Source organism: Hipposideros armiger, unplaced genomic scaffold (genome assembly GCF_001890085.2).
Source record: "Hipposideros armiger isolate ML-2016 unplaced genomic scaffold, ASM189008v1 scaffold_30, whole genome shotgun sequence".
Taxonomy (NCBI): domain Eukaryota; kingdom Metazoa; phylum Chordata; class Mammalia; order Chiroptera; family Hipposideridae; genus Hipposideros; species Hipposideros armiger.
In genome coordinates this window covers 4,600,757-4,616,724 of record NW_017731380.1, presented here as the reverse complement: position 1 = coordinate 4,616,724, position 15,968 = coordinate 4,600,757, and the positions used below count along the sequence as shown (strand labels likewise).

The 15,968-nt window shown below is 38.8% G+C and overlaps 1 protein-coding gene across 1 annotated transcript in view; it reads left to right on the top strand.

Moving 5' to 3' along the window:
* Window positions 1–5,201: 5,201 nt before the first annotated feature.
* GALNT5 (polypeptide N-acetylgalactosaminyltransferase 5) overlaps window positions 5,202–15,968 on the top strand; it is a 43,711-nt gene continuing 32,944 nt past the window's right edge. Inside the window, exon 1 of the mRNA XM_019636826.1 lies at window positions 5,202–7,152. Within this exon, the coding sequence (XP_019492371.1) occupies window positions 5,702–7,152 (1,451 nt within the window). The 5' untranslated portion in view covers window positions 5,202–5,701. The remainder of the gene's footprint in view (window positions 7,153–15,968) is intronic.

Genomic DNA, 15,968 nt, shown 5'->3' with positions numbered 1-15,968 from the left:
TCGTTTTCCCAGAGCCTAGTACGTGGTAATCCACATATTTTTCAAACCTGACATGTTTAAATCTGAGCTTCTCTTTTCTCTCAGGCTATCATTGTTCCCTCTACCTTTCTTGACTGAGTTACTGAAGCCTTTATCACAGTCTCTCTGAGGTATTTTCTTGTTTTATCCCAAAATTTATAATTAACCAATACCAGTGACTGTTAACTTTGTATTCGAGCTACAGGTGTGGCTCATTGACAACTTGTTTTTTAAGGATCTTCTCGTTTTCTTCCTTCTGATAATTAGCACAGTTCTTTGTCCAAGATACTCAATTAATGTTTTACCTTTAACTTTATTAAATTTTTTCCTAATCAAAATAAAATATTAAAAAATTAAAATTGGCCAAGGACCTATAAAGCACAAATGTTGGCTTGGTTCCAATCTGCAAATATCAATGAAAACTGAGGTCAAAGCAAAGTATATTATCTTTCAAGGATAGAAGCCTTGCTTTCTTTAAACTCAGGCTTAATTAATTATGATTTACAACCATTAACATGGTTGGAACTCTTTTCAGGAACAAATATCTAAGGGAAGGTCACAGCAGCCCTCATTCTCTGGGCCTTAGGGAGTGAGGTCATTTCCTAACCAGCTTCCAAAAGTGATAAAAAAAAAAAAAAATAGACATACGCCAATGCTTAAATGACTGCCTGAGTTATATTCACGCATCTTCACTGAAAGAACTTGTTAAAATGAAATAAGATTCTTATTTATATTTGTAGTCTACCTATGAATTTTTCAATAACTCTAGCCTTTAAATTATGATTTCAACCTTCTCTTTTTTGTGTGTGAGTCTTGTTCACAGGGTAGTATTATCCTATTGAATACAATTTGTTTTTTTCTCAAAAAAAATTCTGAAGGAAAAAAATTACCATATTAAAATAAGAAAGCACAATGATATTTAATATTTACTCAGCTTTTCCATTTAAATTTCCCAAACAAATCATATCCTCCTCCTATATTATCTTTAACTGGAATCCCCAAATTTAAATCTAATTCAAATTGAATAATGCATCTATAGATGATCATTATTCTCTGTAAAATGTATGTTTAATTATATTTTTCATTTACATCCTTATAATTAGGATAAGCTGTTGAGTAAATACTATAAAAGAAAATAGCCATTAGTTACTTAGACTATACTCATATAATCAAGAAACTTTCAAATACCCTGAGAGAGTAACTTTGGGTGCAAAGTCAGAGAAGTGGAACCAACCAGTACTTCTAAGATTCTGTGTTCCTAATGGGGAAATCTGACGATAGAAATAAAAACATGTTTATTGATTAACAATAAGAATGATTCAGAGCTATGTGCCATGGAAGTAGAACATGGGTACAGACCCCACCCTAATTATACATAGAGCTGTCCTGCTGAACAGTTTATGATCTGGTCTGGGATAATCTAGTGACAAACACTCAGTAAATTCTCAATGAATGGTTGCTATTAATATGATTATTCTAACAGCAACCAAGTAGAGTAAAGGTTATGTCCTCCTACTAATATACCCATTTTATAGAAGAAGAAACTAAAATATATATTTTTAATTTTTACTACACAGGTAGACTCAGAATGAGAATTAGAATAACCCCTACAAAAGCCTCCCAGGGATCACTTCATAACTAGATATTTAGGCTGATATCCACTCCAACTAAGTTTGTGCAGATTCTTGAGAAACTTGACCAGCCAAAGCTACCATTTGGGATGACAGTCAGAAGTGCCTTAAATAGCCAACTCACCAAAGTATTTAATTTTTTGCTGGTAACATGGAAATTAATACAACTAAAATAAAAAAAAACAGCATGATATACCAATATGAAAGGTCATCTATTGGATAATGGGTGTGTTGACTTTCAGTAAAGGTAAAATTTCTTAATTTCTTTTTTTTCTATTCTTTTCTATCCATACTTTGTCATTGAGCTGAACATCACATGTACAGACAAAAGAAAAAAAAGGAGGAGAGGTGGCTAGCTGCTGCGGGCCACCAGAAATCGTTACTTGGTCCCTGAGGATCCATAGTGTTGAGTCTGCAGTGTTGCTTATAACCACCTTCTGTCATCCATGTGAATTCTCATAGACTCACCAGGGGAAAAGATGGAAGAGAGTTTGGGAAGAGACCTTTAGAGGAGCTCTTTCATATGTAACGTATCCATGGTCATGTCTATTAATGGCAAAATCAATACTTTAGACCAGGTCTAAACATTAATCCACTCTTCCTTTTATAGCAGAATTAGTCAATGCTTCTTTCCTCCCTTCTGTACACTTCTTGTCTTATTCTGAATTCCATATCAGTTATATAACCCAGAGGTAATCAGGAGCTTGACTCCAGATAGATAAGCCAAGACTCTACTTTTCTTAACATTTTTCTCTCTTGTTGCAAACAATTTATGTTTGTATTAGTAAGGACAGGACAGAGAAAGAGAGAAATAAATCACTGTTCTTAGATCAAATCAATATATAATAGAAGACTCAGGATATTTTTCAGGCAGTCTTTTAAAGCTATCAAGCATAGTAAGGATGAAACAAGTGTTAACTCTTCTAACAAGAGTTTGAGTAATTCAAGCTGCCATTTGGGGTGGACATGTGGTTGGACAATACTTAAATCTTGTAAGTAAAATATTTGCAAAGCATTCTATTTTCTTTTGTTGTTGTTTTTTCTGTAAAATTTTTATTTTTAACCTCTAGGGTTTGCATATAGGTTACTTTTTTTTGGTTTTTTGTTTGTTTGCTTGTTTTTAATTAACAAAGCATTCTATTTTTGTATTTCAAACAATATTATAATGCAAACCACTTATTCTGATACTTAAAAAAAAAATCTCACTTTATTTCAGAACATGGATCCTAAATAGTTGTGCTGTGTTTTGTGTGGAAGGTGTTCTATTCGGTGGCGTTTTAAGATCATTAGGAGTAAAAACAATGTTTCCTAATTCATGTTTCAGGCATGTAGTTAATTGTTAGTGAACAATTGTTCATTGATTGAATCCACAATAAAAAGAAATAGGAAAAAAACCTCTCAGGTATACTTCTTGCCCCAGTGTTAAAATCATGTTAGTCATCAATCTTCTATTTGATTTTTGAGAGAAGCTGGTATATTGCCTCTGACTTGTACCCCCACACTCCTATCACCACAAAGGACCAGCAACAGTATTAGTGACAGTGACTATCATGCATTCAATATAACAAAAACTTTGAATCATGCTGTCCAATCTTCACATTAATCTGCAAGGCAGAAATTATTTTTTTTATTGCTGAGTAAATACATAAAATTAACTAACTTGAAAACTTATACAGCTAGAGAAGCAGTACTGTGTGGTGTTTAAGCACATGGACTGTAGCATCGAACAGTCATTTATTTGAGATTCAACTCCTCTAATATCTACTTCGAGTGGCTTCACCTCCCTAAGCTTTTGTTTCCTTGATTACAAAGTGATATTTATAACTGTATCTTCCTCATTGGATTGTTGTGAAGACTGAATGACATATTCAATGGAAAGAGCTTAGCAAAGAGTTTGGGACATACTGGGTGCATACACACAAATGCCAGCAAACACTAAAGCCTGTGTTCCCAATCATTCTGGTCCTCAGAAACTTATGCTTCCCATTTAGTACTACACTTTCTCTTCACTTGTATGCTTTTGCCAATTTAGCTGCCTTTCACCATCCAACTAATATTTCTTTTCTTAGACCACAAGAAGAGCAGAGAAAATTGTGTTCTTATCCATCCCTCAAGTCTAAGGATACCTTCTTCAAAAATCATCCATGCATCCCAAAACTAAGCTACATTCCCATAGAATCCAGGATATTATTCTCTCATATCACTTATTGTGTATTAAATACGTGCCTACTTGTCTGTGTCCACAAATAGACTGTGAAATTTCAAAGACAAGAACTATGTCCCTTTATTCAATATCCCTGAGCCAGGGAACACACTCAACAAATATTGAAAGGATGGATGAATCGAGGCAGGAATGCATGGCAGAAGGAGCTGAGCTACCAATGCAGCCATCCATGTAGATATTCCAAATCAGAGTGAGCAAGCACTCAATAAAAAGGAGAATCAGGGATTCAAGAAACAGGTTACCATAGCTGCATTTATCTGGGCTCCCTCCCTTGAGGTAAAGTACAAACTTAAAGGCCAGATGCTGCAGAAAGCAATGCATAAGTATAGAGAATTCAGAATCTTTCCTTTTTCCCTTCCCATGTCTTTGGGAGCCTAATTTTATTCCAAAGCAGGGATGCTATAAGCCTCCTAACACTAGATAGTAAGCAGCATCACTGTCTGCAGATCACTCAGAGCCCCTCAGAGAACAGTGCCCTGGGGCAGTATTTCTCCAACTTTATGGACAATGTTTATCTTAGGTGATGTTAAAATGCAGATTCTGATTCACTTGTTCTGGGAATATGTAGTTTTTGTTAATTTTTACTTGGTCTGGGAAGGAATTTCACAAAAATTATGGGCACTGTTCAAAAACAAAAACAAAAAACTAAATAAATAATAGTGAGGCATTTCATTCTAGACCAGTGTTTTTCAACTTTGGCTGTACATTAGAAAGACTTGGGAAGCTTCTTAAAAACACAATGTCAAACCAACTGTCATTTCTACCCTCTTCCCCCATCAATGAATCAGAAAGTGGGGAGACTTCTTCAGAGTGATTCTAAGGTAAAGGCTATGCGGGAACCAGTCTATTAGGCATGCAAAGTCAGGTCCAAGTCCTGGTGCAATCAGCAAGCTGTTAAGGTCTATGATAAGACAGGTACTGAAAATAGGTGTTTAGAAACCGTATATCAATCAATATGATAAGTTAGGTGTGCATCTATTAAATGAAATAATAAAAATAAGCTAGTTTAAAAAACAATTGACTTACAAAGAAACATTTTAATACCCCCTCAAGGAAGACTTCTGAATAATTATACCTCCACTTCTGGTATTGAGGTTATGCTAGGCCCCCTTCTTTAAGCTGCCACCTCTTAAAGCAGAAACATCAAGGTCGGTGATTGATTGCTCAGGCAGATCATTCAGAGACTTGGGTACAACAGGGTTAATAAGCAGGAATAGGGTAGGTGGGGTTACAAACCAGGAACACATGCTCTCCAAATGAGATAGCTTTCTTTCTCTTTAATTGCCCTGAAAACACACTCACTCTCACATAACACGGAAGGTGAGAGTTGAATGAAGTTTTCTGGGTAATGGCTTGAAATGTTTTCCTTATGAGAAGTGGTGTTGAGTTACAGTGTGCAGGCTGAGGACTGGGAGGAGAGAAGCAGCAGTCCCAGCCCGGCCCCCACCTTTTCTTGGGCTTGTAGGAAGGTGGACACGGGGCTCCCGGAGACAAGACAGAGTGATATGTTTAACTGTCTAGTGGCTGGAACCGACTGCTCCCAGAGTGACCTAAGGACAGTGTTTGGCCGGGTTTAGCCAGGGGCCCGCGGAGCAGGCACAGATGCTGCTCTGCTACGAAATGCCACGCAGGCAGAGACTGACAAGCGGTAGGAACTGAGCTTTCCCTTTGGACCGCTGTTTCCTGCTGTGTTCAGGGGAGGGGGCCGCTTTCTGGCAACTCTGCTGCTGTTGCTGCTGCTGCTGCTGCTGCCGCTACTTCAGCCCCCTCTCCACTCCAGGTAAGCAGGCTTGAAGGGAGGGCAGGCTGCAAGGGAAGCCTTTGTACCATGAACAAGGTCCGAAAGTTTTTCCGAGGAAGTGGGAGAGTCCTGGCATTTATATTTGTAGCTTCTGTCATCTGGCTGCTCTTTGACATGGCAGCTCTCCGCCTCTCATTCAGTGAGATCAACACTAGGGTCCTCAAGGAAGACATCGTCAGAAGGGAGCGAATAGGGTTCAGAGTTCAGCCGGACCAAATGAAGATCGTTTACAGCAGTATCAAAGAAATAAAGCCCCCACTGAGGGGACATGGGAAGGGCGTATGGGGCAAGAACTTTAGAAAGACTGAGGAGAGTGTGCTCAAGGATGAAGATGATCGGGACCAAACCCAGAGGGAAAGAAAAATGCAGAAGGCCCCAGGAAGGGTTAAGGTTGCACCTTTGTGGCATCCTGTACATATGCAGACTTTCCCAGTGAGTTTTACCAAGCAGATGACAGAGGAGCGAGACTTCAAACCTGAAGTCTATCCTCACTCTGTGACACCAAAGCAAACTATAACTCAGGGGGCTCAGAAAACCCCATTCATAGCAGGAAGAGGAACTCCATTGCCCAAAACATCTGTACACACAGGGCCTGTGGGTATAAACCAGGAGGCCCAGAAGAGTCACGGTCACAGCAGTGACACATCAAAACAAGCCGCTGAAGGGAACCTGAATGTGACCATCAGGCTTAATCCTAACAGATCAAAGCAGCAGTCACAGGCAGTAGCAAATGAGAGGATACACCCTGCCAGCCCGTCAGTGCCAAAACCTAGGGAAGCCATCGTCTTAAATAAAACTGAGGCTCAGAGCAAAGAACTAAATGCATATAAACACAAAGCCAATAAAAACCTTCCCTTTTCCAAGTTCATTGCCAATTTAAATGGCTTAAAGAAGCATTCTATTAATGAGACACTGTTGGGAAGCTTGCCAAAGGATGATGAAGCCAAAGTGGCCGGTGGGAAGGAACTCAATTTTTCTGAAAGCCATGTTGTGGTTATAACCAAGGAAGAGGAGCTAAAGAGAGGCACCAAAGAGGTCCCCAATCCTAAAAGCAAAACTGTATTTCCTATAATATTGGGCGAAAGCCAAGGGAAACACATTTCCAGGAATAGAAGTGGGACATCTTTCCCTTCACTTGCTCAACAGAGAGCAACAGTGTCTCAAACCAATCAAGTCTTAGCTGGGGGCCTGAAACCAGCAAGAATCAACTTACCTGACAAGGCCCAGCCTGAAGAACTCAACCAAAGTCATACAAAAACCCTTTTACCTGAAGACAGCAAAATGCACCAGGTGTTAAGCATAGATATGACAGTTTCTCCAAGGGACCCAAAAGCTCCAGGTCAGTTTGGACGTCCTGTTGTAGTTCCCCATGGAAAGGAAAAGGAGGCAGAAAGAAGATGGAAAGAAGGAAACTTCAATGTTTACCTCAGTGATTTGATCCCAGTGGACAGAGCCATTGAAGACACAAGACCGGTTGGGTAAGACCCATTTCTCTCTCTTTCCTAAACCCCAAGTATTCTGGTTCTTATATAGAGATGTATTTCTACATAAGTTTTTGGTCACCTACAGAACAAAAGCAACATTAATCATTAGACACAGTCCAAATAGTCTACCACCCACATAGAGAAAAATTCCAATATCAGCATATCCACTGTGGTCTCTTTCTAAACTTATTTCTGAAACTTTGGCCCTCACCCTTATTAGTTTATGTTCCATTTCCTTTCCTCTATTGAAAACTTATAAAAATGATTAGATGAACTCAGTTCCTAATAAGGTATATATGAATGGTAGAGCTTAAAATGGAATTCCATTAAAACAGTGACAGTGAAGTGAATTCCCAGTTTCGGAACTTTTCATTGTTAGCAAGTTATCAGGAGTACATTTGGGAATAAAGCACAAAGAAAAAACCCAGGCCTCTCTAAAATCATATCTCAACTAACAAAATTTTTCCTAATCATGAATAATGATTACCATAATAGCAAGTGAAGAAGTGACTTTATTCCCTAAAATTTAATATCCTTTGTAGGTAGGGATGGCTGACATTTCAGTTCAGTTATACAAGAATAACAATGTTGGAGAAAGTCAATCAGCCAATAACTAGCAAAAACCTGTACAAGAGCATAATGATAACTGCTGATATTTCTAGAGTAGCACCATTTACAAAGAGCCTGCAGACACATCAAATAAACTTCATAAGAGCCCTAGAAAGGAGGCTGCTGATATTATGGGTTCAAATTAACAGATAAGGCACTCAAAAGTTATATGACTTTCCCAAAGTAACGTAGCTCTAAAGCTGCCCAATGAGCTTACATGAACCAGTGCTTCAAGAAATTAAATTTCTATGGCTACATCATCAGAAGGTGGATCAAGTCACAATTATGTGATCTGGTTCAAATACAGTTGAGTTCCCAGCTCTTTTTAGCCCATTCATAAGTGAGGGTACTATGTAGCCATGTGTTCACTATCCATTCATTGATAATGCAGCTTCGTGCATGCCTTGATGTTCACTTCCCTGAGCCAAACAATGTTTGCTTGGAAGTTGGAGTTAGGTAATGTCAAGATTCAAACTTAGCACATGTGGTATTGTTTAAATGGCTTTGTTTGGCCTCTGTAGAAAACTCATTTTTGTGATCTAGGTAGTCAGTGTTACTAGGAAGAAGGCAGAGATTGATGAGCCTGTATCCACATTAACAAGAGCAGTGTCTTCACTGCGATGTCAGCTACAAGGAGCCCATTTTCAATTCTCTCAGACATTGGCAAATAGCTGTCAGACTTGCTCTAATTGCTTGCTTAGATCAAGCACTGTGCCACCCATGTTCCTCACCCTGGTGAAACCCACCAACCTTGAGGAGTACACAAATACACCCAAAATGAAGATGAAGCAATTGAGGCCCTGGGAAATTAAATTGTCTGTGGTCATAGAGCCAGTAATCGTAGAGAAATGAATAAAATCCATGCTCAGAAGTATGTTGTGCGTTTATCTCCCATCTCTTGCTGATTACTCCCCACTCCTAAAAAAGGGATCCTGAAAATTATTCTGGACCAGCTCTGATATGAAATTCTGTACATTACATATCATATATTATAGCTTTGACCACAAAATGCGAGGGAATGAAGCAGTAGTCAAAGTAGCTTCAGTTTAACATTCCTCTTGTAGCCCCAGCAGACTGCTGTGGAGCATGGGGAAGAATCAAACACTGCACAGAAGCGTGAGCTGCAGCTCCAAACCAGAGAAAGGGCAATTGTGTGAGGGCCAAAAGCAAGTAATAATGATGTTATTATGCATGTGATTTATTGAAGGCTTGATGACTCCCAGAACTTGTTAGTTTCTGAAATTTGGTCTATGGACGTTAAAGGTTGCAGCCTAGGAAAGTTACTTTTGCAGTCCTGCTTTGTTTTATGAAGGACACTGTCCCGGCTGTAGCAGAAACTGACACGTGTGCTTGAGGGGATGAGTCAGACAGCATATGGCCAGGCCTCCTCCCTCTTACCATACAATCCACCTTGGCTAAACATAGCTGCTATCTGGGCAAGCTGCCTACCTGATGTTGTACTCCACTAAGAGGATGGAGGTGACAATTAAGCCACCAGGGATTCTATGTAAAAGACCCCTGAAGTATTTACAGCCCTTTGTGCCATTTTTCCTTGAAAGAGAATAATTTTTCTTTTTTTTAACTCAAATGCTCTGACTACAAATACATACAAACTCTGTATTCATACAGATAAAAGTTGAATGAAAATATGAATGAAAAACATTCGATTCTTTGGGTTGGCAGGATTTGGGGTGAAGTTTTCTTACTTTGATTTTATTTATTTTCTGCCTTGCTCAAAAAGTGTATGAGATGGCTTACAAGAATGCACATACATTAAGATTTTTTTAAGATAATAAAGTTTAAAAGTAAGTAACAGAGGAAAAATGATCTAGAATATAATAAGAAAGTGTGTGTGTGTGTGTGTGTGTGTGTGTGTGTGTGTGAGAGAGAGAGAGAGAGAGAGAGAGAGAGAGAGAGAACAGAGGAGGGCTGGCCTTAAAATTAGCTACAGTTGCAGCTCACTGAAATCTTTAAATTTTAAGAGTTCTGGATAATATCTCCATTATTGCCCTTTATGTTTTCCCCAATTCCTTCACTATAGATTGATGAACACAGTTACTGGCACATATAACTGCATATTGAATATAGCTTGAACTACCCCCCCTCAAAAAAAAGGATAACAAAATTACAGATTTTCTAGTGTGTTCATTTAAATTCAATTCCCCTCAGTAAAGATAGCTAGTTACTAATTAATATCTTAAGGATGATTTAACTGATATGCTAGGTTAGCCTTGAGAAGCAGAGGAGACTTGCAGGACAACCTCACCTGCTCTAGTCCCAAAATGAGACTCTCTTTTCCAAACCTGATCTTCCCTCCCTTTCTCCTGAGTCCCAAAGAACCATCTCTAAGATGTTCAGATGTAATGATGGCTTTTTCCAAAAGCACAACAACTCGTTTCTCTTATCAGCATTTTTCTCACTGTCCTTTTCAGTGCCGCCCATGTTTCTGGTTCTTGAAGTGTAGCTATAGCTTTCTGCATGGGACATTCTCTCCGATGTGGAACCTCATCATGAGGAAAGTTAGTCTCATTATCTTTTTCTATATATTATGATCATTACTATCCACTGATGTTTTGATTAGCTGGTCCCCTCTCATAGCTTCCCACTATCCTTACCTTGCATGGTCCATACCAATTCTGCCCCCATACATCTTAATCTGATATTGCTCAAAACCCAACTGTAGCTTACCTCCCACTGGACCATGATTTGACTGTGACCTCTAAATTCCAATGACCCTTAATGCTCTAGTGGTTACTAAAACACTCCTTGTGTGCTCTCTACTAACTAGAGCTTTGAGAATCTATTCTGCCTTCTCAGTGAAATTATAAGCTTCTGAAGAAAACTGTCTTTTACTTTATTTTTGTACTCCCATAGCACTGAGCACAGTGTTGTGCACTCAAACGATACAAGTTTATACAATATGGTTTTAAAAGGTATGTTTTTCTAAATTGATTTTTTTAATTGATACTATTTTTAAAATTAAATGAGAGGTAACTATTCAAATGAAGCTTGTAATGAGTCCTTTTATGAATTAATAATGACTCCCTACTTTTTCATTTTGACTATATGAAATATGTTGGTATCAGGTTAAAGGTAAATACATCCTGCTTTAACATTATTGATGATTCATTAATTCACACTTATTCTTTAGTTAATATTTTTGGTGTTGTTTTGATTTTAATTTTAATATTTGATTATCAAGGGAGGAAAAATCTCCTTACTTTACTTACAAAAATGTCAGTAAGTAACATACAATTTCATTTTTGCCTACAATTTTTGCCAATTAAGCATGCTTAAAATAAAATGCTTTTTTGACTGCCATTTTGAAGTTTCATATTTAATCATTTCTTTATAAAAAGCTAATCCTCATTGTTCTTGCTGTTAATTATTAGAGTTTATTTCAGCCAGCGATAATAAATATGCACACAGGTGTTGTTAAACATGGTCCTATCTACTGAAAATGCAGGATAATTCTACTTAGAGAAGTCTGTCTTTTGGTCTGCAGCTACAGTTAAGATGAAACTCCAAAAATGAATTTATTTTAAGAGTGCACTTCCTGAATCTGTATTTAGAGAAAAATGACTCAAAAATTTTTTTGCTGCCAGTATTTCATTTTTAAAGTACAATGAGAATTACAGCATGCTCTTGTACTACTGCTGTGTCTTCCTGACTTTACTTGATTGTTTAATGCTTGCTTTTCCTACAGAATTCTGGCAAGCCCCTCAATAAAATGATTAAAAATTGTTCCTTATATTCAGCCCAGAGCTGGGACTGTCAGCCAATAATTTGATTCCTTCCTACACAGTTAAAGAGAGTTTTCTTTTGGCACATAAGAAAAGCAAAAGATAGCACCCTGCATTTGCCACAAATGAGTCTAAATTACTGAGGGGAAAGGAAACCCTTTCTGGAACCATCTCTCCTCTCCCTTTCCATCCCTTGTGAGGTAAAAAACCATACCTAATGACTTACTGGAGGAGGAAGAACAGCTAGGAGAGAGAAAATAAACTGGCCACATATCCTTCCAAACTTCAGGCCTCTGAAAGTTTATCAGCTTTCGGAGAGAAGAGAAATTTTAAAGTTAAAGGAAATTCAAATTCTTTTATATTTACATGGGATAAATATTTTAATCGATGAGATGAGACTGTTTGTGTGACTAGTAGTACTGGAAAACATTATCTAAAATTGACTGGAGAAGCTCTGAGACCTCCCTGAAAAATAGGGGCAGTGGACAAAAAAATCTCACAAGATGGGTTTAAAAGGGTTATTTCCGCTTTACCCCTATCGGTGAACATAAAGCAATGGTGTTTTTGAAGTGTGTGTGTGTGTGTGTGTGTGTGTGTGTGTGTGTGTGTGTACAGGTGCCTGTACACATTTGTGTGCAGTTGTGTCTTTGTCGTGTTAAGCACAGTGCACTATTTCACTGAAAAGCCATATAGGAGAGCAGGAAATAAACAGCAGAATTTGTTTAAAAGGCGCAGGCTAGAACATAACATAGTAAAGGTTAAATATGGCTGAAAGATGACTACAGGCCCTTTTGAGAGTTTTATCTATCACGCTTTCTCCATAACTAGGGGAATAATAAGGAGAAAGATGACCAGAAGAGAGGAATGTAAAACACATTTCTGCAGCTAATTCAAAGAAAAGAAAACAGTTAAACAGTGCCTAATTAATGTAAAATTGAGAAATGTTAAAGCAAATCAGTGGCTGTTTCTCCTAAATACTGCCAAAGACCTAGAAATATTTCTGGGAGAGAGTAATTAGTAAATGTAGGAATTCAAATCTGTTTACACATCTAATCCAGCACCCAATTTAACCATCGGCCTAATTTTATCAACTTCTTGCCATAATATTGCCATGAGTACTCTTGTTCCAGAAAATAGTTTCCTATTAGGCTACTCTGTCTGACCCATACATAGCAGAGACTCTCAAGAGAGAATCATTTTTTGCTCAATGGTCAGAAAATTTGGGGAAAATAACAATGTTTAGAAGCTCCGTTTTGTATGCTTTCAAAACGAAAGGAGCTTTGTTGAGTCCCCTCTATGTTTATTAAAAAAAAAAGGGCTATATTATTCCAAATTAAGTTATCGTCTAAATTGGCACTGCTTCTAAAATGTTGGGATATAAACGTGTGAGAAGGAGCAATAAGGAAAACAGTATTTACAAGGGCCTTTATGACTTGCCTTCTTATTTGATCCTTAAAACCATTTCTCCAGGCAGGGAACATCATTGTTCCAGCTTTATCTGGAGAGAAGCTGAGACTTAAAGAGGAAGCTGAGGTTTCAGATTGTGGCAGATTAATTCAGGCGCTGGCAGGTCATTTCATTCCACAGGCAATTTGCTCATTAACTATTATGAGCTGGGCACACCGTGCCAAGCAGCTGGGACCTTTCATCCTTCGCTTATGTCATCTCATTTGATCCTGACAAAAGTCATGTCAGATTGATAAAGTGTTACCTCTCCTTATTAACAGGTGAGGAAAAAAGCCCAGGGAAAGGTAACTTACCCAAGGGCCCAAGGGCCCCCAATGGCAAGACTGGGACCAAACCCTTAGTCTTCTGATTCTTCCTCACTCAGTAATAATTTTTTACACCAGCTGGTTCTTTGCTAGACCCAGTCACTCTTTCCTCGCAGTGACCACCATCACCTCCACTTCTCCTGGGTTTGCCATGGCTATGAATAAGGGAAATTCCTCCCTTGCTGAGTCTCACCAAATAAGTGCTTACTTATGTTCCAAGTAGCAGTATGTGTATATGTGTGTGTGTGTGTGTGTATGTATTTATATGTGTTTATGTGTTTTTATTCTAACCAATCCGCAGAGCAACACTATGCAAGACATACTACCTCACATATGATTTACAGATGAGAAAAGTGAGGCTCTGAAAGACAAATGATCTATCTGCCATCCAACAAGCCAATAGCAGGTTTGGGATTCAAAAGAAAATTTCCTGATTTCTAATTCTAGTGTTTTTTCCCATAGAATTCAGCTCCTCCTTCTTTTGCTTCTTTATAATCATATGACTTTAGCAGATATGAAAGCATCTCTCTTCCTTATACATAGGTCAGAGGTATATGAGGGGAATTACTTTTGCATGTCAGGTACCTCATCAGAGAGAAAATTTATAGGCAATCCTTTTCTACACAGCACTAAGCAAAGATGATCTTTTAAAACTGCCCAACAACCACTGCTCAGCAGTACACAAATATCTCCGGGCTCCTACTATGCACCCTAACACCTGAGCATTGTTCCTGCTTTCAAAGAGTAGAGCAAAACGTTACACAGAAGCACAGGCTACTGAATACTGGAGTAAGCAAGAGAAAGACCCAACCTGGCCTGACAGAGGGCAGAAGTGTTTAAGTTGTGACCTGAAGGGTAGGCAGTTAGAGAAATGGGGAAAGAAGGTACAAAGAATAATCCATTGAGAAACTGAGAGAAATCCGATGTGGCATAGAGGAGAGCAGTGGGGCTAGAAATGAAGCCATGGAACTAAGTAGAGTCCACATTACTCAGGTTCTTCTAAGGGCCAGTGGACAAATGTCGAAAGATGTAAAGACATAGAACAATTTAATTTACCTTTCCTCAGGGGTCTCATGACCCTGGAGGGAGCAATGCACTTATGGGTGAATGAAGCTAGAGCTGAATAGAGAATCACAGACTGTTACTAGTAGATTGGAGCTTCAAAAGCAATCTAATCCAGTCCCTTCCGTTACAGAGAAGTCCGAGGAGGGAACTCACTTGCTCAAGGTCATACACTACAGGAGAGACAGAACTACCCCCACGGTGCCCTAACCTCCACCCAGAACTATTCCTGCCACATCACGCCACCTCTTCCTCTCTACCCTCCCATCCCAATTTCACCCTGACAGCTTCCTGCTCAAAACAGACTATTGTTAAAGTGGTGAATGTTGGTTTCTAGTTGTAAGCCTGTGTCCAGTGGCTTTGATGGCTATACAGTTACCTCAGGAAGCACAGCTTCAGCTAGCTAAGGTGTGTTGGAGTAGAGGTGGTGAGTGTGACTGAAATCTCCTAAATTCGTAGCCAGGCGATTCTACCCTAGAAATAACAAAATATAAAAGTAAAATTTTAGTATAGCTATACCTTCTTATCAGTGAGAGGAAAAGAAGCCCCAAGAATTCTAAGGTCTTAAAGGAAATCATAGAATTCCAGATGGAGCTCCTCAGCCAGATGCTCAATTCTCCTTCTGATCCTCCTGAAGATACCAGAGCCTGGGGAGGGAAGGCCCCTGAAGGCTCACGTCCAGGCAGTCGTTGAATTGCAAATAGAAGTGGAGAAAATATTCTCCTTGACCTTCTGTTCAAACCTTAGCAGAGTGAGACTTGACCTACATAGCACATTTTGACTGTCTTGAAATAAAATGAAAAATTCATAGAAGTGGGAGAATGTTATCATTCCCTCAATCTTCTGATTTGAAACCTTCTTTATTTGATAGGCTACATTCAAATCAAGTTAGTGGCTGAGCATTCAGCACACACAAGCCAAGAAGGTGAAACACATCACTTTCTGAGTCTCTTGATAAATGATGAGCCATTGATAGGTTTGGACTAAAGAACTGCCTGGGAAAAGGGCAGTGTGCACCCAGTCAAAGTATATTTGCATTGTAGATAATCATAGGTCCTCACGTGACTTTCTTTCTTTTTTACCGTGGAGCTTACAAAGTGTTTTTTTATCCATTATCTCATCAAATCTTCACAGACATCCTGTGAAGAAGGCAGTGTAATCTTCATCCTGAACGTGAGGAAACTAGGGTTCTGGCAAGTTACGTGATTTCCTGTGGTCTTGTAGCCAAGAAAAGTCAGAAAGGACTGAAAACTCAGTCCCTCATTATCTTTCTCCAGCCCAGAGTCTTTCTGTCCCACCACAGTAGTGTGTTAACTGCGTGCGGGGCAGTGAGACACCCAGACTAGAGCCCCCATTTGTTTTTGTAGTCGGGTTGGCTACAGCCATCTAAGTCTAGACTTCTCCCAAACAAAATATTACAGATTGGGTTAATTTTTTTAAATTATTTTTTATTATGAAATACACATTTTTTAGAATTAGTTTCAGCTGTACAACACAGCGCAATAGTTATACTTTTTACCCCTTGAAGTGACAACCCCCCTCCCCAATCCGCTGCCCCATTTCCCCCCCAATATCATACATATCTATTACAAATCCCTTGACTCCACTCCCACACTATACTCCA